The sequence below is a fragment of the Capricornis sumatraensis genome, chromosome 9 (assembly GCF_032405125.1).
Source record: "Capricornis sumatraensis isolate serow.1 chromosome 9, serow.2, whole genome shotgun sequence".
NCBI classification, from domain to species: Eukaryota; Metazoa; Chordata; class Mammalia; order Artiodactyla; family Bovidae; genus Capricornis; species Capricornis sumatraensis.
The window spans coordinates 40111652-40136954 of record NC_091077.1 but is presented as its reverse complement, the minus strand read 5'-3'; the positions used below and the strand labels follow the sequence as shown (position 1 = coordinate 40136954).

Here is a 25303-nt window from a genome sequence, read left to right as displayed (position 1 = left end):
CCAGTTTATGGTAAAAACAAGCACATCCACCCCATGGTGTGTCTGCATGAGGTGCCAGTTTAGTTGATGTTTTGTGCATGATGTGAAAGCTATTTACTGGTGCTTGAACAAATAGGAGATTTTCACCTTTTATATGCTACAACTGTCTTTTTTGTTTTGGTTGCGTTGGGCCTTTGTTGCTTCACTGGGCTTTCTCTGGTTGCAGTGAGCAGGGGCTACTCTCTAGGTATGGCTGCCTTTCTTGTTGTGACTCATGGTCTCCAGAGTAGGGGTTCAGTAGCTGTGCACATGGGCTTAGCTGCCCAGTGGCATGTGGAATCTCACCAGAGAAAGGATCAAACCTATGTCCCCTGCATTGTAGGTGAATTCTAAACCTCTGGAACACCAGAGAAGTCCCTACAACTGTCTTTTTAAATTAAATCCTTTTTAAATCCTTCAAAGGATTCTATTTATAAGCACTCAGGACTGCAGAGAAGTTGTAGTGTTAAGAGTGTGTGTGACTTCTGGACTGCTCCCACCTGGGGTGGTGTCAGGCCTCCCCTCTGCATCCTCACTATCAGGGTGGATCCTGGGCAAGTTAGCCATCATCTGGAGGCCCCAGATTTCTCATCTGCAGAACAGATGATAGTAGTGTCTTTCTTATAGGGTGATGAGGAGGGTTAAATGAATTAACAAGTGCAAAGCACAAGTTGAGAAATGCTTACTGGATCAGCAGGTGTGCCAGGGTAGGCTTTGTTTTAGGTTCAGGGGATACAACAGGAAGGCAAGGAGACAGAGGAATACCCTGCTCTCCAGCACAACAATCAGAGGCGTGGGGGGAGGGATGGCTGCACAACAGGAAGACACAGTATACAGACCAGCAAGAATGGAGGATGGCTGGGAGGAGGACATCTGAGGTAGGACCGGAGGAAGCCCTGGGAGGGATTAGAACAATGGAAGACAAAAGGGGGAAGTACTGAGGGGCCTGGGCTTCCCTGGTGGCTCAGACAAGGTAAAGAATCTGCCTGCAGTGCAGTAGACCTGGGTTTGATCCCTGAGTCAGGAAGATCCCCTAGAGAAGGGAATGGATACCCACTCCAGTATTCCTGCATGGACAATCCCATGGACAGAGGAGCCTGGCAGGCTACAATCCATGGGATCACAAACAGTGGAGGGGACTAACACACGGGCCTGATGTGGGTGGGTGGATGTGTGGGTGGGGGGCTGCTGGGCTGAGGTTTCTGTGTATTATCATCAAGGATACTAAATAAAAAATAAAAGTGTTGGTAGTTGCCCCATTTTCCTGCAGCCTAAGCTTCTGCTTTTCTATTAACTTTTACAACTTATGTAAAGCAGATGGCCCCTGAGCCTTTCACTCTGAAAGCTCTTTTAGGAGCTCTTTCAGGTGGGACATGGACCAAGGAGGGTTGAGGTCATCCTGGGGTCCCTTTGAAACCTGCTCCTCAGGCTTCAGGTATACCTGCTCGGAGTGCGGAGTCTTCTCTCTCCTTTTCCCTGCTCCTTGTGCCTCACTCCAGGCTCATTAACAGGAAAGTTTCAGCAAGAGAGCTGCTGGGAGAGGCAGGCATTCCTTGGGACATAAAGGTCCCTGGTCTTGCTGAGAAACTTACCAAGGATGCAAGTTCGATAGGAGTCCCTCCCTGCCTTGGAGTCTTAGCTGCTCCCAGTGGGAAAGCACTCACCCATCTGATGGAAGCCACATGTCTTTGGCAGCAGCTCCAGGGAGATCTGCCAGGGCTCCAGGGTGCAGGACAGTTGCTGCTCTTCCCATCATAGGAGCAGGAACTTCCCCTCTCTGTTGGCAGGCGAATGTCCCCCTGGCATTCCTTTCTCCACTGACATGCCATGGCTTACACTTCTCTCCTTGAAGGGCTGTTTAATGGGAGCATCATCTGAATCATCCCCTCCTAGGGCTGGTTTGAGGATTAGAGGGAGCTAGGTGTGTTCACTGGTTTTCAAAACTTAACTGACTGTAAATATGATGTCCCAAATTAGATAGGATAGGATAAGATGAAGCACATGACAAACGAGGGATTGGGAAGAGGGTGACATCTTCCACCCAGGGACTGAAAACAGCTTTCTGGAGAAGGTTTCAGACTAGCTCCCCATGTACCCAGTTCATCTGACATGGAGGTGTTGACTTGAAAAATATTCTCAACCTGAATTTGAGAATCATGTTTTATTTGGTGGGAAGTTTTAAGACTTCAAGCCCTGGAGAAAGCATCTCAAGTAACCCTGAAAGAATTTCTCTGAGGAGTCCGCAGGGGAGCTAAGTTATACAGAAGTTTTGCAGCAAAGGGCAGGTAGGTGGAACATCAAAAGATGATTGTTAAAGAAAATCAGATATCCCAAGTTAAGGAATGTAGTGCTTTTCTATTCATGGGAAGATGCAAGAGTCTGGGCTCACTGAAATCATTCCTTTGATATGCTCCTCAGCTGTCTGGGGCCAATATCTTGTGTTTTCATATTGGAGTTTCCTCAGGGTTCCCCCGGAGAAGGCAATGGCACCCCACTCCAGTACTCTTGCCTGGAAAATCCCATGAATGGAGGAGCCTGGTCGGCTGCAGTCCATGGGGTCGCTAAGAGTCGAACACGACTGAACGACTTCACTTTCACTTTTCAGCTTCATGCATTGGAGAAGGAAATGGCAACCCACTCCAGTGTTCTTGCCTGGAGAATCCCAGGGATCCCACCAGAATCCCTGGTTGGAGGCCATCTATGGGGTTGCACAGAGTTGGACATGACTGAAGCGACTTAGCAGCAGCAGCAGCAGCAGCAGCAACAGCAGCAGCAGCAGGGTTCACCGTAGGGAGTAGCTGCAGTCTGATGACCACTAGATGGCAGGCATTCTTTGTTTCCTTCCTGAATTCCTTCAGGGCTCACCCTTGGGATGACAGCAATTCCTGGTGACTGTGACTTCCTTTGTTTACTGATAAGGCAGGAAATATTCTGATGCTCAGAGATCAGCCTTTGGCTCAGGTTCCCTTGACATGTCTCCTGGCCTTCAGCCACCCTGGAAAGGAACCTGAGAGATCTGAGGTCCTTTTGACCCCCAGAGGTCGAACTGAGCACAGAGGCAAAGTCCAGACTTAGTGGGGGGAGCTTTGCTTTGGAAGTTTCACAGGTAGGGTCATTCTGAGTCTGGCGTCCATGGGACAACTATGATGGCTGGTCTCTGCCTATTTGGAACTCCATGTGCATTCAGTTCCAGGGCTGCATGGCTTGGGAGACCTGAGCATGGAGTGTGGGGACATGCTCTGTGATGCCAGCCATCCATCCCCATCTCTGAGCTTGTTTTCACATCTGTAAAATGAGAGGGCAGAATAAGTTGATCTTGAAAGGTCCCTTCTGGCTCTGAAATTCCCTGCTCTTGTGGCATTTAAATTGGCCTTATTTTCAATAATGTCTCTGCCGAGCATCCTGTCCATTATCAGGGTGAGTGAAAGGCCAAAATCAAGAGGTCATTTTCTGGACTGCCTGAGTACTGTTGGAAAAGTTTGCTTTTGTGACATGTAATGAGGCACCACCCTTAAACTGCCCCCAAGCACCTCCCCACCATTGTTCTTCATTTTACCCTGGGCCTGGGACACAGAAGTTCAGAAAAGAAGCAGTCTGTCACCAGAGCTGTTCCAACTACAGGTTCCTTTGCTCTGGGTTGGGACAAATTTGGCCGTTGTCTCAAAAGGACCCACTTGGGGGTCTCTGAAGACAGGGAGGGCCTGGGAAAATTGCCCTCAGGTTTCCTCACCCTACTCCCATTAGGACAGAGTTGGGGTGAGTGTACCAGAAACGTTCTTCTCATCAGTTAGTTCTCAAAGGCAAGAATTCAGGGAGCAAAATGTAGATGAATGGTGTAAAGTGCTGCAATGAACAGGAGGGAGCCTCAGAGGTTATATTTCAAAAGCCTATAGCATTTTTTGGTGGGGTGAGGGTGTTCCTTATCTGGGTTTTCTTTTCTTGTTTTTTATTTGAAATTTTTTTAAAAATTGAAGTATAGCTGATTTACAATGTTGTGTTTGATCATATATATATATCCTTTATCAGATTCTTTTTCATTACAGGTGTCAACTGGGAAACACACACCACCTAAAAGTTGAGAGATATGTTTCATTCAGTGGACATTTTTAGGACATCAAGCCTGGGAGGCAGCATCTCAAGTAACACTGAGAAAACATCTTTGCAGAGGCAAGAGGGGAGCTTGGAAATATGAGTTTTGCAACAAAGAGCAGATGGTTGAATAAAAGGTTACTGTTAATAAAAAAGAACTAGATATCTCAGGTTAAATATAACATTTTTCTGGAGAAGACTCTTGAGAGTTCCTTGGACTGCAAGGAGATCAGACCATCAATCCTAAAGGAAGTCAACCCTGAATATTCATTGGAAAGAAGATGCTCAAGTCCAATACTTCAGCCACCTGATGTCAACAGTTGACTCATTGGAAAAGACCTTGATGCTGGGAAAGATTGAGGACAGGAGGAGAAGGGGACAGCAGAGGATGAGATGGTTGGATGGCATCACCGACTCAATGGACATGAGTCTGAGCAAACTCTAGGAGTTGATGATGGACAGGGAAGCCTGGCATGCTGCAGTCCATGGGGTTGCAAAGAGTCGGACATGACTATGCGATTGAACTGAACTGAACTCAGCTATCTGGGGCCAGTATCTTATGTTTTCACATCCTGAGTTTCCTAAAGCTGCACCCTTGCAGGGTGGCTGCAGACTGGGAACCACTAGATGGCAGGCATTCTTTGTTTCTTTCCTGAGTTCCCTCAGGGCTCTCCCTCAAGGTGACTGAAATCGGTGATGACTGTGACATCCTTCATTTACTGATATGACAGGCAGCATTCTTTGTCCACAGAGGTTATTACAAGATATTGACTATAATCCTATCTGGGTCTTACCTGAAGCCTCTTTGCTTCTTGATCACCGACTTCTCAGTTCAGTTCAGTCACTCAGTCATGTCTGACTGTGGCCCCATGGACTGCAGCAATCCAGGCTTCTCTGTCCATCACCAACTCCCAGAGCTTGCCCAAACTCATGTCCATCGAGTCAGTGATGCCATCCAACCATCTCATCCTCTGTCATCCCCTTCTCCTCTTGCCCTCTGTCTTTCCCAGCATCAGGGTCTTTTCTAGTGATTCAGCACTTTCATCAAGTGGCCAAAGTATTGGAGTTTCAGCTTCAGCATCAGTCCTTCCAATGAATAATCAAGACTGATTTCCTTTAGGATTGAGTGGTTGGATCACCTTGCAGTCCACAGGACTTTCAAGAATCTTCTCCAGCACCACAATTTGAAAAGCATCAGTTCTTTGGTAATCAGCCTTCTTTATGGTCCAACTCTACAACCATACATGACTACTGGAAAAACCATATCTTTGACTGGATGGATATATGTTGGCAAAAAATATACTGTCTAGGTTTGTAATAGTTTTTCTTCCAAGGAGCAAGTTTGGCTATCAGTAGGGAACAGTAAAATAAATTATGCTTCATCCACACAATGGAACACATTGAAGTTATTGAAAAGAATGAAAAAAATTGTTGCTTTGGGAGGTAAAATAGACAGCAGAAGGAGGAGGAGAAAAGGAGACATTTTTCACTGGATGCCTTTTTCTCTGTTTTGTATTTATTACATTTTAGAAATGAATATAATAATTTACATTAAAAATGCACTTGGGGAAATGGGGCAAAGAATGGAAGGCTTCATAGAAAAAGCAGACTCTTCTTTCTTTATGATGCCTAAGTGATTGTCAAAGACAAAATGCACTAGAAAGCTAAAGAGATTATTTTATTCAGACTATTATAATACAGAGAATGTTTAGTAATGAGGAAAGTCTCAAAGAAGAGGAAGAAAACTGGGTTTTTGTAAAACAAGAAAGTCATTGAGGAAGAGTGGCGGCAGCTCTTAGACTATGTGAGAATGAAGTTGTCGTTCATGGTTAGTCCCTTAGCCATTTGTGGAAACAAAAAGGTGGAGGGATTGCTTAATCATTCCTAGTTTTAGGCAACTCATGAACCATCTCATCCAGTTTCATGGCTTTAAATATCATCTGAGCTCTGAATTAAAAGTCACCCAAAGTTTGGAAGTATGGCTGGAGGATAAATGCATATCCTTTCAATGTTGTTTCACAAGCTCATCCAAGGTTTATTTAATATTCTAGGCATGTCCTTTCAATATCTGTGTTTCACAGGATTATCAAAGGATTATTTAAAATTCTAGAATTTAACATTCTAATATGTATGTTTGACTTTGCTACTTACTATATGATTAGAGCTTAGACATTGTGAGGTTCTACCCTGAGCTTGTAAATTTCTGTCAGATGGAAAAAATAATCCCAAAGATTTAACATATTATTCTGTAGTACACTGACTTTTAAAAAAATTTTTACTTTCAGTTCAGTTCAGTTGAGTTGCTTAGTCGTGTTTGACTCTTTGCAACCCCATGGACTGCAGCACGCCAGGCCTCCCTGTACATCACCAACTCCTGGAGTTTACCCAAACTCATCTCCATTGAGTCAGTGATGCCATCCAACCGTCTCAACCTCTGTCATCCCCTTCTCCTCCCGCCTTCAATCTTTCCCAGCATCAGTGTCTTTTCTAATCAGGTGGCCATTCCCAATAACATTTTCACATCAGGTGCCCAAAGCATTGGAGTTTCAGCTTCAACGTCAGTCCTTCCAATGAACACCCAGGACTGATCTCCTTTAGGATGGACTAGTTGGATCTCCTTGCAGTCCAAGGGACTCTCAAGAGTTGTCTCCAATACCACAGTTCAAAAGCATCAATTCTTTGGCACTCAGCTTTCTTTATAGTCCAACTCTCACATCCATACATGACTACTGGAAAAACCATAGCTTTGACTAGATGGATCTTTGTTGGCAAAGATCATGTCTCTGTTTTTTAATATGCTGTCTAGGTTGGTCATAACTTTTCTTCCAAGGAGCAAGCATTTTTCAATTTCATGGCTGCATTCACCAGCTGCAGAGTCTTGGAGCCCCCCCACCCCCAAAATAGTCTCTCACTGTTTCCACTGTTTCCCCATCTATTTGCAATGAAGTGATGGGACCAGATGCCATGATCTTAGTTTTCTGAATGTTGAGCTTTAAGCCAACTTTTTCACTCTCCTCTTTCACTTTCATCAAGAGGCTCTTTAGTTTTTCATTTTCTGCCATAAGGGTGGTGTCATCTGCATATCTGAGGTTATTGATATTTCTTCCAGCAATCTTGATTCCAGCTTTTGCTTCCTCCAGCCCAGCATTTCTCATGATGTACTCTGCATAGAAGTTAAATAAGCACGGTGACAATATACAGCCTTGATGTACTCCTTTTCCTGTTTGGAACCAGTCTGTTTTTCCATGTCCAGTTCTAACTGTTGCTTCCTGACCTGCATACAGATTTCTCAAGAGGCAGATCAGGTGGTCTGGTATTCCCACCTCTTGAAGAATTTTCAACAGTTTGTTGTAATCCACACAGTCAAAGGTTTCAGTTCAGTTCAGTCGCTCATTCATGTCCGACTCTTTGCGACCCCATGAATCACAGCACACCAGGCCTCCCTGTCCATCACCATCTCCCGGAGTTCACTCAAATTCACGTCCATTGCGTCGGTGATGTCATGCAGTCATCTTATCCTCTGTCGTCCTCTTTTTCTCTTGCCCCCAATCCCTCCCAGCATCAGAGTCTTTTCCAATGAGTCAACTCTTCGCATGAGGTGGCCAAAGTACTGGAGTTTCAGCTTTAGGCTTGGGCGTAATCAATAAAGCAGAAATAGATGTTTTTCTGGAACTCTCTTGCATTTTCAATGATTCAACGGATGTTGGCAGTTTGATCTCTGGTTCCTTTGCCTTTTCTAAATCCAGCTTGAACGTCTGGAAGTTCCCAGTTCACATACTGTTGAAGCCTGTCTTGGAGAATTTTGAGCATTACTTTACTAACGTGTGAGATGAGTGCAATTGTGTGGTAGTTTGAGCATTGTTTGGCATTGCCTTTCTTGGGACTGGAATGAAAACTGACCTTTTCCAGTCCTGTGGCCACTGCAGAGTTTTCCAAATTTGCTGGCATATTGAGTGCAGCACTTTATTTTCTTTTTAAAAAAAAATTATTTATTTTAATTGAAGGCTAATTACTTTACATTATTGTAGTGGGTTTTGCCATACATTGACATAAATCAGCCATGGGTTTACATGTGTTCCCCATTCTGAACCCCCCTCCCACCTCCTTCCCCACCCCATCCCTCTGGGTCATCCTAAGAGTGCAGCACTTTCACAGCATCATCTTTTAAGATTTGAAATAGCTCAACTGGAATTCCATCACATCCACTAGCTTTGTTTGTAGTGATGCTTCCTAAGGCCTGCTTGACTTTGCATTCCAGGATGTCTGGCTCTAGGTGAGTGATCACACCATCGTGATTATCTGGGTCATGAAGTTTTTTACCTCAGCTAGCATTTTATCCTGTTAGCTCTTTATTAGATAGCCCATACTCTCAACTCTTCAATTACTCTTTGAACCATCTTTACCATCCTATTGCTTGCTTCATCAATTAATATAAATGAAATAAAATACTTGACATGTTTCTTTTATGTTTATATGAGAGTCAGGTTTTAACCTTTCAAAACATTATGCTTGGACAGCTTTGGAGGTCCCATATACTTGTTTGAGTGGACTCAGCTGAGGGAGCAGGTAAACTTTGCTGAAGAAGTGTATCTCAGAGCTACTTAAACCCAAGCATGGCTCTCAGAATAATGATTCCCTGGGGGCTCAGAATTTTTTCTTTGCTGGCTCTCTGGTTTTATTTTCTTATTGTTCTTGATGTTCTGTATTTGGGTCTTTGCTTTTGTTTTTAGTTCTTGGGAAAGATTAGTTCTGTGCTGCACATGACTGATAATTGATTCTCCATTGATGGCAGCAATAATTGAGAATCTCTTTTCATGCATTTGCTGATATATGCTAGATGGATGATAGGGGAAAATAATTTTATTGTATGTGTTTGCATTTGCTATTTAACTTAAGGCCAGGCCCTGTGAAGTTCCATGTTGACTTGTATATTTATGTCCAGTAGAAAACACAGCTACAAAGGTTATGGTTTTATTGTCTTATAGGACTTTCACCATTTGTGTACCTTAGAAATCTTATTCTAATATTCTTTGATTTTTTTAAAGGAAAATTTCTGATAGTCCAGGCAAACTCAGTTGCTTTTAAAACTGGTTTTACTGTCTGATAGCTTCCCTGGTGGCTCACATGGTAAAGCGTCTGCCTGCAATGTGGGAGACCGGGGTTTGATCCCTGGGTCAGGAAGATCCCCTGGAGAAGGAAATGGCAACCCGCTCTAGTACTCTTGCCTGGAAAATTCCAAGGACGGGAAGCCTAGCAGTCCATGGGGTTGCAAAGAGTCAGATATGATTGAGCAACTTCACTTTCACTTTTCCCATTCACTAATGAGTTAAATAGAATTGAACGGAAGGGGATGACAGAGGTTGAGATGGTTGGATGGCATAACTGACTCGATGAAGATGATTTTGGGTAAACTCTAGGAGTTGCTGATGGACAGGGAGGCCTGGCATGCTGCAGTCCATGGGGTCGCAAAGAGTCCGACATGACTAAGCGACTCAACTGAACTGAACTGAAAGTAAAAATTTTTTAAAAAGTCAGTGTGCTACTTTATAATACAAGAGCTGCAGAAAGGGTTTTAAATTTTCTAGAAGAAAAGTAACATGATTGCAAGATGTCTATATTTATTGTTCTGAGAGCTCTCCACCACACTGAAGATGTTTCATCAAGAACAACTGTTATCAGAGCTGCTGTAAGACATGCGTCTCACTGCAGATAGTGTCACAGTCAACTCCTCAAAGAGGAGACTGAAATGATACTTCTGTTTTAGAAGGTTTTAGTGTAAAGAACTTTTCAATGTGCATAACACAGCCTTGATTCTTAAATTTAAGAAATGCCATGAAACTAATCTATCAGTTTTTCTCTGGTACTGCCTGCCAGAATGTGCTGCGAAGAATCTTTTTTCCATTCTTACCACTTCTGAGTGAGAGAAGAGGAAAGGGTGGAAAGGATCCAGTGTACTAATAGGCAATTCAGTTGATGCTCTGTGTTCCACTTCCTTTCTGCTTTCAGTCATAGGCGTTTGTCTTGGCAGCTGCCCCAGTTTGATGAGGAAAGGAAGCGGCAGCCCATCGATCACCTCTTCTTGAAGCCATACTTTTTGCATTTAAAGAAGAGATCTACCTTAGAGCTCCCCAAACTGACAATCTTTGGGCAACCATCTCTATCTTTCTCTTGGGTGATGAACGCCAGTTTCAAACGCAAGGCCTCTACCAATCACACAGCATCCCTGGTAAGAGCCACAGTTACACACATTGCATATGCACATCAGGGTGCAGGATGCATAGAGGACTCACAGATACTCACAGATCGCACGCTTGCCATCACATTTTCCACACAGTCATCCAGTGGTTTGAGGTGGGAAGAGTGGTACCTTCGAGTCAAGACCCTAAGGAAGTGAAGGGAACCCTGAACTCCTCAGGTCTCAATACCACCCCTACCCAGACTGGGGCACAGGAGGCTCTCACTGACAAGAGCAAGAATTGTGTTTTTGATTGTACAAAACCCCAAAACGTTGACAAGCTCATCCAGAAAAGGGATGCATGATTCAATCCTTCCCTTAACAGTTTTTATTAATCATCAAGTTTATCGTCTATATATTTATTTATTATTTATTTTCTATTGGAAGATAATTGCTTTACAATGTTGTGTTAGTTTTTGCTGTACAATGATGTGAATCAGCTATAGTATACATATATCCTTTTCCTCTTGAAGCTCCCTCCCACCCACCCATCTTACCCCTTTAGGTCATCACAGAGCACTGAGCTGAGTTCCCTGTGCTATACAGCAGCTTCCCACTAGCTATCTATTTTATACGTGGTAGTATATAGATGTCCACTGGAGAAGGAAATGGCAACCCACATAGCAGGTTCCCACTAGCTAGCTATTTTATACGTGGTCGTATAGAGATGTCCACTGGAGAAGGAAATGACAACCCACTCCAGTGTTCTTGCCTGGAGAATCCCAGGGACGAGGGAGCCTGGTGGGCTGCCATCTATGGGGTTGCACAGAGTCGAACATGACTGAAGCGACTTAGCAGCAGCATATATATGTCAATGCTACTCTTTCAATTCATCTCACCCTCTCCTTCCCCTACTGTGCCCACAAATCTGTTTGCTATGTCTGTGTCTCTATTCCTGTCCTGCGATAAATATACAATATTTGTTTTTCTCTTTCTGACTTATTTTACCCTATATGAGACACTCTACGTTTATCCGTCTCCCTACAACTGCCTCAGTTTTACTCCTTTTTCTCGCTAACATTCTATTGTGCTTATGTATCACAACTTCTTTATCCATCCATCTGTTGATGAACATCTAGGTTGCTTCCATGTCCTAGCTATTGTAAATAATGCTGCAGTGAACATTGGTGGGGGGTAAATGTGTCTTTTTGAATTATGGCTTTTTCAGGGCATATGCCCAGTAGTGGAATTGCTGGGTTATATGGTAATTTCATTTTTATTTTTTAAGGAACCTCCATACAGTTTTCCATAGTGGTTGTATCAATTTACACTTTACTTAACAGTTTTTAAGATAATGAATAAAGAACATTTTAAAGTATCCGATGACAGAGACAGTAAATGAACATATTAAAAAAGGGGGAATGTTTTATAGAAACTTTCTAGTCAATAACACCAAGAAGTACTGGAGGGTCAGGAGGCATTGTTCCAATCTGGAGCCCGGTGTCCTTGGTGAACTGACTCCACAATCCAGGGAGGGCTGCTCTGATCAATCAGTTGGGTTTGCAGGGAAACCAGTATATCCTCTTCACCTTGAAGAAAATGGGCCTGAAATGGAGGGAGGGGCCTAGGAAATGTAGACTAGAGAAATTTCCAGGAGAAAGAAAGTCTTGCACAGTCAGAATTCCCCTAGAATATCTCCTCTTATCATTTGAAAATAAGAGTTGATGGAGGTGTTTGGGGTGCCCATCCACAGGGTTGTAGAAATATTTTGAAGAAATGTACTAATTGGTTAAAATGGGAAGAAAATGGATCTGAAAAAAAGGAACCCAGAAAAACCTGAGAGAGCTTCATCCTAAAACCCTGGCAGAATATTTAGGGGTTAAGAAAAAGCTTTCCAGAAACAAAAATAATAGCACAAGGAGGACTTTCATCCTCATCCATAAGGGGAGCACTGTGGGAGTGGGCTGGACTAGGAGGCGGTGCCCATTACTGGGAGCCAGTGAGGAAGTGGAAGAAATGCCTCACTGGGCCAGGTCCACCTCCGGGCTCAGAGACTTTATTCTCTGCCACTCCTCACTGCCATCCATCATTCTCCCCTCTGATGTGACTAAGGAAAGTTACTTCTGTTTTGACAAATTTCCAGAGACCCCACACATGCTACATCATTTCCCTCAGTTTGCAAATTAAACTCCAACAGAAGGAAGCCTCTTGCAAAGTTCTCTTTTCATCTCAGCTGCTCCAACAAACAAACTCTCCCTGGGAGATGTGGAGAGGAAAAACTGGGGCATGAGGGCAAGGGACTTAACTAGTCTGAGCTCCAGTTTTCTTGCCTGCAAAAGGTGAATGATGTTCACCATGAAATGTTTATGGTGACATTAAACTAAGTCATCAAGTCAGCTCTCCCTGGTAGGTTCTAAGAATCATAATTACTATTAGTGTCATTACTCTCCATTCTCTGCAAGCCTGAAAACAGAAAACAGAGCAAATGCCTTCCTGTGGCTTGGTCCAACTTCTAGATCCCAGTTCTATCCTCTCTCTTCTGTCTGCATGCAAGTAAGAGTATTTTTTCCCCAAGAAAAGATGGTTTTATCGCAAATGTGTACAAGAACTGGTCCAGAGCTTAGCTATTATGAATACAAATAATCCCAATGGTTCAAATAAAAGTGTGTGAAAATAAATTTGAAATAACAGATCAAATTCTCCCATTTATGTTTCAATCTTAATCCCCCAAAGAGAAATAATATAGCTAATTTTCCTATTTTATTGATAGAAACTGAAATGATAAAATATGGCTGATTCAATGGAAATTTGCTATATGACTCAGGAAACTCAAACTGGGGCTCTAACAACCTAGAGGGGCAGGAAAAGGGGTAGCGGGGTGGGAGGGAGCTTCAAGAGGGAGGGGGCATATATACACCTATGGCTAGTTCATGTTGATGTGTGGCAGAAATCACACCAATATTGTAAAGCATTCATCCTTCAATTACAAACAAATTTAAAAAATATGATTGATTTCATTAGAAGCTTGCATATATATATAACATTTATGCATATCTTTATGTGAATATACCAATAAGCAAGTACTTACTTTTTTCATCATGAATCTAAAAGACTGCATTTTTATTCTTTCAGAAAGTCATTATAATGATTCTAGTACTAGGGTGAAGCATTCACATTCTCTAGAGAATTTTACTAACTTCTTTTTTTGTCATCTAGAAGTATTTCATCTAAGACAGTAGTGTGAGGGTATATCTGTGTTAGACATATAAATACAAGATAAGTGATACCTTTATAAACATATAAGGAACAAAGCATTGTGTTTGTCACATAATAGGCTCTGACTCTGGAGAAGGCAATGGCAACCCACTCCAATACTCTTGCCTTGAAAATCCCATGGACAGAGGAGCCTGGTAGGCTGCAGTCCAGGGGGTCACGAAGAGTCAGACACGACTGAGTGACTTCACTTTCACTTTTCACTTTTATGCATTGGAGAAGGCAATGGCAACCCACTCCAGTGTTCTTGCCTGGAGAATCCCAGGGATGGGGGAGCCTGGTGGGCTGCCATCTATGGGGTTGCACAGAGTCGGACACGACTGAAACAACTTAGTAGCAGCAGTAGCAGCAGGCTCTGACTCTATGGCGGAGATTATCAGTGAGGAAGTTAGGGTCAGGGCATTCTCTGATAGTATGAACAATTTCAATTTAAGAGACCAAAATCCCAGTGTCTTATTTCCACACTGCTCTTGAGTTTACAAAATCCTGCATTCCATTTTAAACAAAATGATCAGTCAAAAAACAATGGAAGGGGAAAGGCTTTTTTTTTTTTTTTCTTTTCCAATCAGAGTCAGATAATAGTTCCTTGGGATTTAAAAAGACCTCTTCAATGCTTCAGGTTTCATGATTCTCTTATTAATAAAATAACTGAGCCTCACATAGAGTTTATTTATCCAACATCACAGAGTGACAATATCTGGCCTGAAGTTCAGGTTTGGTTGCCAATTCTGCAATGGTCCAGCCCTTTCTTCAGGGCTGCCATCGCCTCCTGGTTTCTCAAGCTATAAATGAGGGGGTTGAGCATAGGAGTAAGGACTGTGTAGAAGATAGATACTACCTTGTCATGGCTTGGGGCCCGGTAGCTCCTAGGTCTCAGGTAGATGAACATGGCTGCCCCATAGAAGAGGAATACAGCTGTCAGGTGGGAGGAACATGTGGCCAGAGCCTTTTTACCAGCTTGAGTAGAGTACATGTGGAGCACAGTTTTCAGGATGTGAGTGTAGGAGGCCACGATAATGGAGAAGGGAAGAAACAACATGATGATGCAGCAAACAAAAGCAAAATTCTCAAAAATAGATGTGTCTGCACAGGCCAGCTTCATTAAGGATAACATCTCACAAAAGAAGTGGTCCACCTCCCTCAAGCCACAGAAAGGAAATGTCATTACTATCACCATCTGGATCAAACCATCTATTATCCCAAAGGCCCAGGAGCTCCCAACAATCTGGAGACAGACCCTCTGACTCATGAGGATAAGATAGTGAAGTGGATGGCTAATGGCCACATAGCGGTCATAAGCCATAAGTCCCAGCAAGAGCCCTTCAGATCCCATGAGAGAGACAAAAAGACCCATTTGTATGCCACAACCCACAAAGGAGATGGACTTCCTGCCAGACAGGAAGTTGACCGCCATCTTAGGCACATTGGTGCACACCAACATCAGGTCCATGAGGGAGAGCTGACTGAGGAAGAAGTACATGGGTGTATGAAGTCGAGAATCCATGAAGATGAGGCAGATGAGGAGGACATTCCCACAGAGGGCTACTATGAAGACCATCATGACTGCTGAGAAAAGAACAAAGTCAGTGGGACTGTGGGAAAAGATGCCTAAGAGGACAAAGTCATCTGAAGATTGATTCAACCATATCTCCATGGCTCAGCTGATGTTCCTGGTCACCTGAGAACATGGACAAAAAATATTGGATTGACTGAAATTTATTTATTGACTTCTATATTCCACATCTTCAGGCAGCTGTTTTGTTTGTAACTCATGAATGTTTAACAACATAAGCTTTGGGACATTGAAGCAGGCAACCCTTCATATCCCCAACACAGCAACAGGAAACTTTCTAGTTTACAGAATTGGACTGCAGAGCTGTATTGGGATGTATCTGTGCCAATAAGAATGGAAAGAATTATTTTATCCTTCATAGGTTCTTTGGTCAATTTCCTTCAACAGAGAAGGTATTGCCTTTACTATATTACACTGAGCCTTTTATCAGAGAGCGTGTTGACTTGTTAAATTATGTCTAACAGGACTTTAATCATTTAATTGTTAAGAGACAATTTATATGTGTTATAAAAAGGAAGGGAATGAAGCATGAGTTGATCTTTAGTCTACATCTTTCTCTTTGTTCTTAGAGTTTTGTTATGATAGCCACTCTGCAGTACTTTAAATATATATAGAAAGGAAGGGCTCTCTAGTGCCCCACATGAGAAGGAAGAATTGCAGTTGGATGCCATCATTGTCAGTTATATTGGGAGTGATAGAAAAGCCACAAAGGAGAAGCCATGACTTGGTCCCCAAATCTCTTAAGAAGAATGAGAGCTTGACTGGCTCCAGGATTGGGGCTTTAGTATAATGGTGCTGAAATCAAGGACAGGTAAACCTACTTTAGTATAATGGTACTGAAATCAAGGGCAGGTAATCCTACTTTAGTATAATGGTACTGAAATCAAGAAGAAGGAAATGGCAACCCACTCCAGTGTTCTTGCTGGGAAAATTCCATGGAGAGGAGCCTGGCTGGCTACAGTCCATGGGGTCACAAAGAGTAGTGACTGAGTGACTAAATACAGCACAGCACATGTCAATGAAAAGAGATTTTCCTCGACATTTTCCTAGATATTTCCTGGATATTTGGTCCAGATTTTTTTGTCTAAATATCTTATTGTATGAAAGAACAGACATGGTCTGGTTTTACATGGACAAAAAAACTAATTGAGAAAAGAAGTAATGCATATTATTAATAAAATGATAAAGCTTCCTTGGTGATATTCACAATATATGAACCCAAGGCAAATAAAAGAATAAATAATTATAAACAACTGAGTGGGGTGTTCAGGACAAGATGGCAGAGTAGGGAGACCCCTAAGCTCATCTCCACTCATGACCAACTGAAGAAATAACTTTTAAGAGAGCAACTGTTGATGAGAAAGACCAGAATCTAGCAGGAAAGATACTCTACAAGTAAAGACATAAAGAAGGAACCATAAGGAGACAAGTAGGAGAGGATGATTCATGATAAAGTCAAGACCATAACCCCTGGGGTGAATGACCCATAAACTGGAGGATAATTAAAACTGTGAAGACTTTCCTCAAGGAGTAATAGGTTTAAACCCCACATTAGGCTCCTCAGCCTGCAGGTCCTGCCCCAGGAAGGTGAGCCTCCAGAACATTTGGCTTTGAAGGCCGTCATTGTTTACTTTCAGATGTCACAGAGGATTGTGGGAAATAGAGACTTCACTCTTAAAGGATACACCAGAAATCTCACACACTCTGGGACCCAGGGTAGATGCAGTAATTTGATCAGAATCTGGGTCATATCAACCTGCTGGTGTTGGAGAGTCACTGGAGAGGCAGGAGGCAACTGGATCTCACCTTGGGGACATAAGCACTGGTGGAAGACACTTTTAGGAGGTCATGCTGACTAGTACCATTTTGGAATCCTTCCTCTAGCTTATTAGCATCAGGAGCCAGCCCTACTCACAGCCTGTCTACACGAGTGCTAGAACACTGCTGGCGAAACACTTAGCCAGGCAGGGACATGGACCCACACACCAATTGACAGGCTCCCTTAAGACCTCTTGACTCCATGGCTACCAGGAGACATGGCCATGTCCACCAGGCAGCCCAGCTCATGGCCTTATATATGAGTGTGCTGGCACTAGCCCAGGAACCCCTAGGGTCCTGCAGCCAGAGACTCTGTGACTCAGTTCAGTTCACCAGTGGGCTCGCCTTAACCACATGGCCAATCTCATCCATCAGCAGTTAAGCACCAGACTCAGGATTCTTTGGGCCCCAGTCCCACCCACCAGCAGGCTAACACACCAACTGTGGAAATTTAGAGCTTTGCAGACAGAGAATCTGGGATCAAGATATGGCTACCAAGTGGACAGACACCAGCCTCAGGATCATTGCAATCACACAGCTGGCTGTGACAGGACCCAGTCCACTCACCAGCTTGCTAACACAGCCCTGGGATCCCCTGGGCCTTGCAGTCAGCTACCCTGGGATCTGGTACCACTTGCCAGAGGATTGGAACACCTGGGCTCTCTAGCCAGAGATCCTCAGACCTGGTTCCACCTACAAGTGAGCCAGTACTGGGCCCAGAATCCCCTGAGCCACAGCCCCACGCAACAGCAGTTTGACACCATCCTCAGGATACCCCTAACTTTGGCAACACTTACAAACAGACCAATGTCAGCTCTGAGATACTTTGGACTTGACAGCCAGCTGCCCTAGTATCTAGCCCAGACACCTGGATCTGCACCAGTTCTGGGGTACTTTAGAACTCACAACCAGGAAGAAATAGAAAATCCTAACAGACTCATCACAAGCACAGAAATAAAAACTGCAATAAGAAATCTTCCAACAAACAAAAGCCCAGGACCAAATGGCTTCACAGTTGAATTCTACCAAAAATTTAGAGAAGAGCTAACACCTATCCTAATCAAACTCTTCCAGAAAATTGCAGAGGAAGGTAAACTTCCAAATTCATTCTATGAGGCCACCATCACCCTAATACCCAAACCAAAGATGCCACAAAAAAAGAAAACTACAGGCCAATATCGCTGATGAACATAGATGCAAAAATCCTCAACAAAATTCTAGCAAACAGAATCCAACAACATATTTAAAAGATCATACATCATGACCAAGTGGGCTTTATCCCAGGGATGCAAGGATTCTTCAATATTTGCAAATCAATCAATGTGATACCTCACATTAGCAAATTGAAAGATTAAAAACCGTATGATTATTTCAATAGATGCAGGGAAAGCCTTTGACAAAATTCAACATCCATTTATGATTAAAAACCCTCCAGAAAACAGGAATAGAAGGAACATACCTCAACATAATAAAAGCCGTATATGATAAACCCACAGCAAACATTTTCCTCAGTGGTAAAAAAATTGAAAGCATTTCCCTTAAAGTCAGGAACAAGACAAAGGTGCCTACTTTTACCACTGCTGTTCAACATAGTTTTGGAAGTTTTGGTCACAGCAATCAGAGCAGAAAAAGAAATAAAAGGAATCCAGATTGGAAAAGAAGTAAAACTCTCACTGTTTGCAGATGACATGATCCTCTACATAGAAAACCCTAAAGATACCACCAGAAAATTACTAGAGCTAATCAATGAATATGGTAAAGTTGCAGGATATAAAATTAATACACAGAAATCCCTTGCATTCCTATACATGAACAATGAGAAAACAGAAAGAGGAATTAAGGAAACAATTCCATTCACCAATGCAATGAAAAAAATAAAATACTTAGGAATATATCTACCTAAAGAAACAAAACACCTATATATAGAAAACTATAAAACACTGATGAAAGAAATCAAAGATGACACAAACAGATGGAGAAATATACCATGTTCATGGATCAGGAGAATCAATATAGTGAAAATGAGTATACTACCCAAAGCAATCTATATATTCAATACAATCCCTATCAAGCTACCAATGGTATTCTTCACAGAACTAGAACAAATAATTTCACAATTTGTATGGAAACAAAAAAAACCTCAAAAAACCAAAGCAATATTGAGAAAGAAGAATGGAACTGGAGAAATCAACCTGCCTGACTTTAGACTATACTACAAAGCTACAGTCATCAAGACAGTATGATACTGCCACAAAAACAGAAATATAGATCATTGGAACAAAATAGAAAGCCCAGAGATAAATCCACACACTTATGGACACCTTATCTTTGACAAAGGAGGCAAAAATATACAATAGAGAAAAGACAATATCTTAAAAAGTGATGCTGGGAAAACTGGTCAACCATCTGCAAAAGAATGAAACTAGAACACTTTCTAACACCATATACAAAAATAAACTCAAAATGGGTTAAAGATCTAAATGTAAGACCAGAAACTATAAAACTCCTAGAAGAAAACATAGGCAAAACATTCTCTGACATAAACCACAGCAGGATCCTTTATAACCCACCTGCCAGAGTAATGGAAATAGAAGCAAAAATAAACAAATGGGATCTAGTTAAAATTAAAAGCTTTTGCATAACGATGGAAACTATAAGCAAGGTGAAAAGACAGTCTTCAGAATGGGAGAAAATAATAGTAAACTAAGCAACTGACAAATAATTAATCTCAAAAATAAACAAGCAGCTCATGCAGCTCAATACCAGAAAAATAAATGACCCAATCAAAAAATGGGCCAAAGAACTAAACAGACATTTCTCCAAATAAGACATACAGGTGGCTAACAAACACATTAAAAGATGCTCAACGTCATTCATTATCAGAGAAATGTAAATCAAAACCACAATGAGGTACTATCTCACGCTGGTCAGAATGGCAGCTATCAAAAAGTCTACATACAGTAAATGCTGGAGAAGGTGCAGAGAAAAGGGAACCCTCTTACACTGTTGGTGGGAATACAAACTAGTACAGCTACTGTGGAGAACAGTGTGGAGATTCCTTAAAAAACTAGAAATAGAACTGCCATACAACCCAGCAATCCCACTGTTGGGCACACACACTGAGGAAACCAGAATTGAATGAAATACATGTACCCCAATGTTCATCACACTACTGTTTACAATAGCTAAGACATGGAAGCAGCCTAGATGTCCATCAGCAGATAAATGGATGAGAAAGCTGTGTTACATATACACAATGGATTATTATTCAGCTATTAAAAAGAATGCATTTGAATCAGTTCTAATGTGGCAGATGAAACTGGAGCCTATTATACAGAGTGAAGTAAGTCAGAAAGAAAAACACCAATACAGTATATTAATGCACATATATAGAATTTGGAAATATGGTAATGAAGACCCTATATGCAAGATAGCAAAAGAGACACAGATATGAAGAACAAACTTTTGGACTCTATGGGAGAAGGTGAGGGTGGGATGATTTGTGAGAATAGCATTGAACTATGTATATCACCATATGTGAAACAGATCACCAGTCCAAGTTTGATGCATGAAACAGGGCATTCAAAGCCAGTGCACTGGGACAACCCTGAGGGATGGGATGGGGAGGGAGGTGGGAGGGGGGTTCAGGATGGGGGACTCATGTACACCCATGGCTGACTCATGTTAATGTATGGCAAAAACCACTACAATATTGTAAAGTAATTAACATCCAATTAAAATAAATAAATTGATTAAAAATTATAATAACTAATCATAAACATAGAAAGAGAAAAAAAGAACTCACAGCCAACCATGTCAGAAACTGACCCTACACCAAAACAAGCCAACATTAAATGCAGGATCCACTAGATCCCTGCCCCACAACCACCTCAGAATCTAGTTCTCCCTCAAATGAGCCAGTACTAACCCCAGAGGAAGAGAAAAAAGTGTAGAGGACATATTTGAAGATATAACAGCTGAAAACTTCCCTAATCTTAGAAAGGAAACAGACATCCAAGTCCAGGAAGCACAAAGGATTCCTAATACAATCAATCCAAAGAGGACCACTCCATGACACATTGTAATTAAAATGGCAAAAATTAAGGATAAAGAGAGAATATTAAAAGCAGCAAGGAAAAAGCAACATGTTACATATAAAGGAACTCCCATTAGGCTATCTGCTGACTTTCAGCAGAAACTTTACAGGCCAGAAGGGAGCAGCATGCTATATTTAAAGTGGTGAAAGGTTAAAACCTTCACCAAGAATACACTACTTGGACAGGCTCTCATTCAGATTTGATGAATATATCAAAAGTATTACAGATAAATAAAAGGTAAAAGCCCCTGTTGCAGCCTGATGGAGCAGAGACCAGAACCTACCCCATGACTCGAGGGTGCAGCAAACTGCACCCTCCTGACTGTCCTAGTAAGCATAAAAGGGCATATTTGGGTTAGGATGTGCTCTCTCCACTTCACTGCCTGCCCCTACGTCTCTTCCCATAGAAACAAAGCAAGACTTACCTGATTAACAGCAGAGCCTTAACTTTACTCCCGCTTTATGGTGTGCTGATCAAACTCCCCAGTATAGCTTTTTCCTAATGATCTCACGTGATTTCTATCAATAAAAGTGTGAGCTGAAAGGAGCCGTCTGGTCTTCCTGCCATGGAGAGCAGGAGGGCCCTCTGACTCCCTCTTGCCAAATTATGTCTCTGTCTTTTCATTATGTGCTCACCTGGGTTTCAGGTCTTCCTCACCCACTGTGCTGGACGCGGCAAGCCCCTTCATAGATCACAGCCTAGTCATCACAAATGGGCTTGCATAACTCAGTGAAGTTATGAGCCATGCCATGCAGGGCCACCCAAGACAGACGGGTCATAGTGAAGAGTTCTGACAAAACATGGTCCACTGCAGAAGGAAATGGCAACTGAGTCCAGTATTTGTGTCTGGAGAACCCCATGGACAGTATAAAAAGGCAAAAATATATGACATCAGAAGATAAGCTCCCCAGGTCAGAAAGTGTCCAGTATGCTACTAGGGAAGAACTGAGGGCAGTTACTAATAGGTCCAGAAAGAATGAAGTGGCTAGGCTAAAGTGGGAGTGATATTCAGCTGTGGCTGTGTATGGTGGTAAAAGTAAAGCCTGATTCTGTAAAGAACAATATTGCATAGGAATCTGGAATATTAGGTCCATGAATTAAGGTAAATTGAAAGTGGTCAAGCAGGCGATGGCAAGAGTGACGTTGACATCATAGGAATCAGTGAACTAAAATGTACAAGCATGGGTCGATTTAATTCAGATGACCGTTGCATCAACTACTGTGGGCAAAAATCCCTTAGAAGAAATGCAGTAGCTCTCATAGTCAACAAGAGTCCAAAATGCAGTACTTAGGTGCAATCTCAAAAGTGACAGAATAACTTCAGTTCGTTTCCAAGGCAAACCATTCAACATTACAGTAATCCAAGTCTATGCATCAACCACTAATGCCAAACAAGCTGAAGTTGACCAATTCTATGAAGATTGACAACACCTAGAACTAACACACACAAAAAGGTGCCCTTTTCATCATAGGGATGCAAAGTAGGAAGTTAAAAGGTACCCTGAATAACGGGTAAGTTTGGCCTTGGAGCACAAAATGAAGCAGGACAAAGGCTATCAAAGGTTTTCCAAGAGAACCCACTGGTCATAGCAAACACCCATTTCAAACAACGCAAGAGATGACTCTACACATGGACATCACCAGATGGTCAATACTGAAATCAGATTGATTATATTCTTTGCAGCTGAAGATTGAGAATCTCTATACAGTCAGCAAAAATAAGACTTGCAACTGACTGTAGCTCAGATCATGAGCACCTTATTACCAAATTCAGGTTTAAATTAAAGAAAGTAGAGAAAACCACTAGACCATTCAGGTATGACCTAAATCAAGCCCCTTATGATTATACAGTGGAGGTAATGAATAGATTCAAGGGATTAGATCTGGTAGAGAGAGTGCCAGAAGAACTATGGATGGAGGTATGTAACGTTGTACAGGAGGCAGTGACCAAAACTATGCCCAAGTAAAAAGAAATGCAAGAAGGCAAAGTGGTTGTCTGAGGAAGCTTTACAAATAACTAAGGAAAGAAGAGAAGCAAAAAGCAAGGGAGAAAGGGAAAGATATATTCAACTGAATGTAGAGTTCCAGAGAACAGCAAGGAGAGATAAGGTCTTCTTAAATAAACAATGCAAAGAAACAGAGGAAAGTAATACAATGGGAAAGACTAGAGATCTCTTCAAGAAAATTGGAGCTATCAAGGGAATATTTCATGCAAGGATGGGCATAATAAAGTACAGAAATGGTAAGGGCCTAACAGAAGCAGAAGAAACTAAGAAGAGGTGGCAAGAATACACAGAAGTATACAAAAAAGGTCTTAATGACCCAGATAGCCATAATGGTGTGGTCATTCACCTAGAACCAGACACCCTGGCATGTGAAGTCAAGTGGGCCTTAGGAAGCATTACTATGAACAAAGCTAGAGGAGATGATGAAATTCCAGCTGATAAAATCCTAAAAGATGCTGCTGCTAAAGTGCTGCACTCAGTGTCAGAAAATATGGAAAACTCAGCAGTGACCACAGTATTGGAAGAGGTCAGTTTTCATGCCAGTCCCAAAGGAGGGCAATGTCAAAGAATGTTCAAACCAATGTGCAACTGTACTCATTTCACATGCTAGCAAAGTTATGCTCAAAATCCTTCAAGCTATGCTTCAGCACTATGTGAACTGAGAAATTCCAGATGTACAAGCTGGGTTTAGAAAAGGCAGAGGAACCAGAGGTCAAAGTACCAAAATTCATTGAATCATGGAGAAAGCAAGGAAGTTCCTGAAAAACATCTACTTCTGCTTCACTGACTACACTAACCCCTTTGATGGTGTGGATCGCAACAAACTGTGGAAAATTCTTAAAGAGATTGGAATACCAGACAACTTTAACCTGTCTCCTGAGAGACCTATATGTGGGTTAAGAAGCAACAGTTAGAACCACACATGGAACAACTTACTGGCTCAAAATTGGGAGAAAAGTATGACAAGTCTCTATGTTGTCACTCAGCTTATTTAAATTATATGCAGAATACATCATGTGGAATGTCAGACTAGATGCATCACAAGCTGGAATCAGGATTGCCAGGAGAAATAGCAACAACCTCAGATATGCAGATGATACAACTCTAATGGTAGAAACTGAAGAGGAACTAAAGAGTTTCTTGAGGGTGAAAGAGGAGAGTGAAAAAGCTAGCTTGAAGCTCAACATTCAAAAAATTAAGATCGTGACATCTGGTCCCATCACTTCATGGCAAATAGAAAGGGAAAAAGTGAAAACAGTGACAGATTTTATTTTCTTTGGTCCCCAAATCACTGCAGATGGTGACTGCAGCCATGAAATTAAAAGACACTTGCTCCTTGCAAGGAAAACTATGACAAACCTTTTTTGTTGTTGTTCAGTCACTCAGCCATATCTGACTCTTTGTTACTCCATGGACTGCAGCACGCCAAGCTTCCCTGTTCTTCACCATCTCCTGGAGTTTGCTCAAACTCTTGTCCATTGAGTCAATGATACCATCAAACCATCTCATCCTCTGACGTCCCCTTCTCCTCCTGCCTTCGATCTTTCCCATCATCAGGGTCTTTTCCAATAAGTCAGCTCTTCACGTGAGGTGGCCAAAGTATTGGAACTTCAGCTTCAGCATCAGTCCTTCCAATGAATATTCAGGATTAATTTCCTTTAGGATTGACTGGTTAGATATCCTTGCAGTCCAAGGGACTCTCAAGAGTCTTCTCCAGCACAACAATTCAAAAGCATCACTTCCTCAGTGTTCTGACTTCTTCATGATCCAACTCACCTCCATACATGACTACCAGACAAATCATAGCTTTAACTATGCAGACATTTGTCAGTGAAGTGATGTGTCTGCTTTTTATTACACTGTCTAAGTTTGAATTGTGATGCTGGAGAAGACTCTTGAGAGTCCTTTGGACAGCAAAGAGATGAAACTAGTCAAACCTAAAGGAAAACAGTTCTAAATATTCACTGGAAGGACTGAAGCTGAAGCTCCAATACTTTGGCCATCTGTTGCAAAGTGCTGAATCATTGGAAAAGACCCTGATGCTGAGTAAGACCGAAGGCAAAAGGAGAAGGGGATGATAGAGGATGAGAGGATTAGATGGCATCACTGACTCAATGGACACAAATCTGAGCAAACTCCAGGAGATCATGGAGGACAGGAAAGCCTGGCATGCTGCAGTCATAGAGAGTCACAAAGAGTCAGACATGACTTAGCGAGTGAACAATAATAGCAACAAGATTTGTCTTGAGGTGGG

At 42.1% G+C, this 25303-nt stretch overlaps 1 protein-coding gene across 1 annotated transcript; it reads right to left on the bottom strand.

Moving 5' to 3' along the window:
- Positions 1-14264: 14264 nt before the first annotated feature.
- Positions 14265-15209, bottom strand: LOC138085250 (olfactory receptor 2V2-like). Its single transcript, XM_068979490.1, has one exon. The coding sequence runs from the start codon at positions 15207-15209 to the stop codon at positions 14265-14267; it is 945 nt and encodes a 314-aa protein (XP_068835591.1).
- Positions 15210-25303: the final 10094 nt, after the last annotated feature.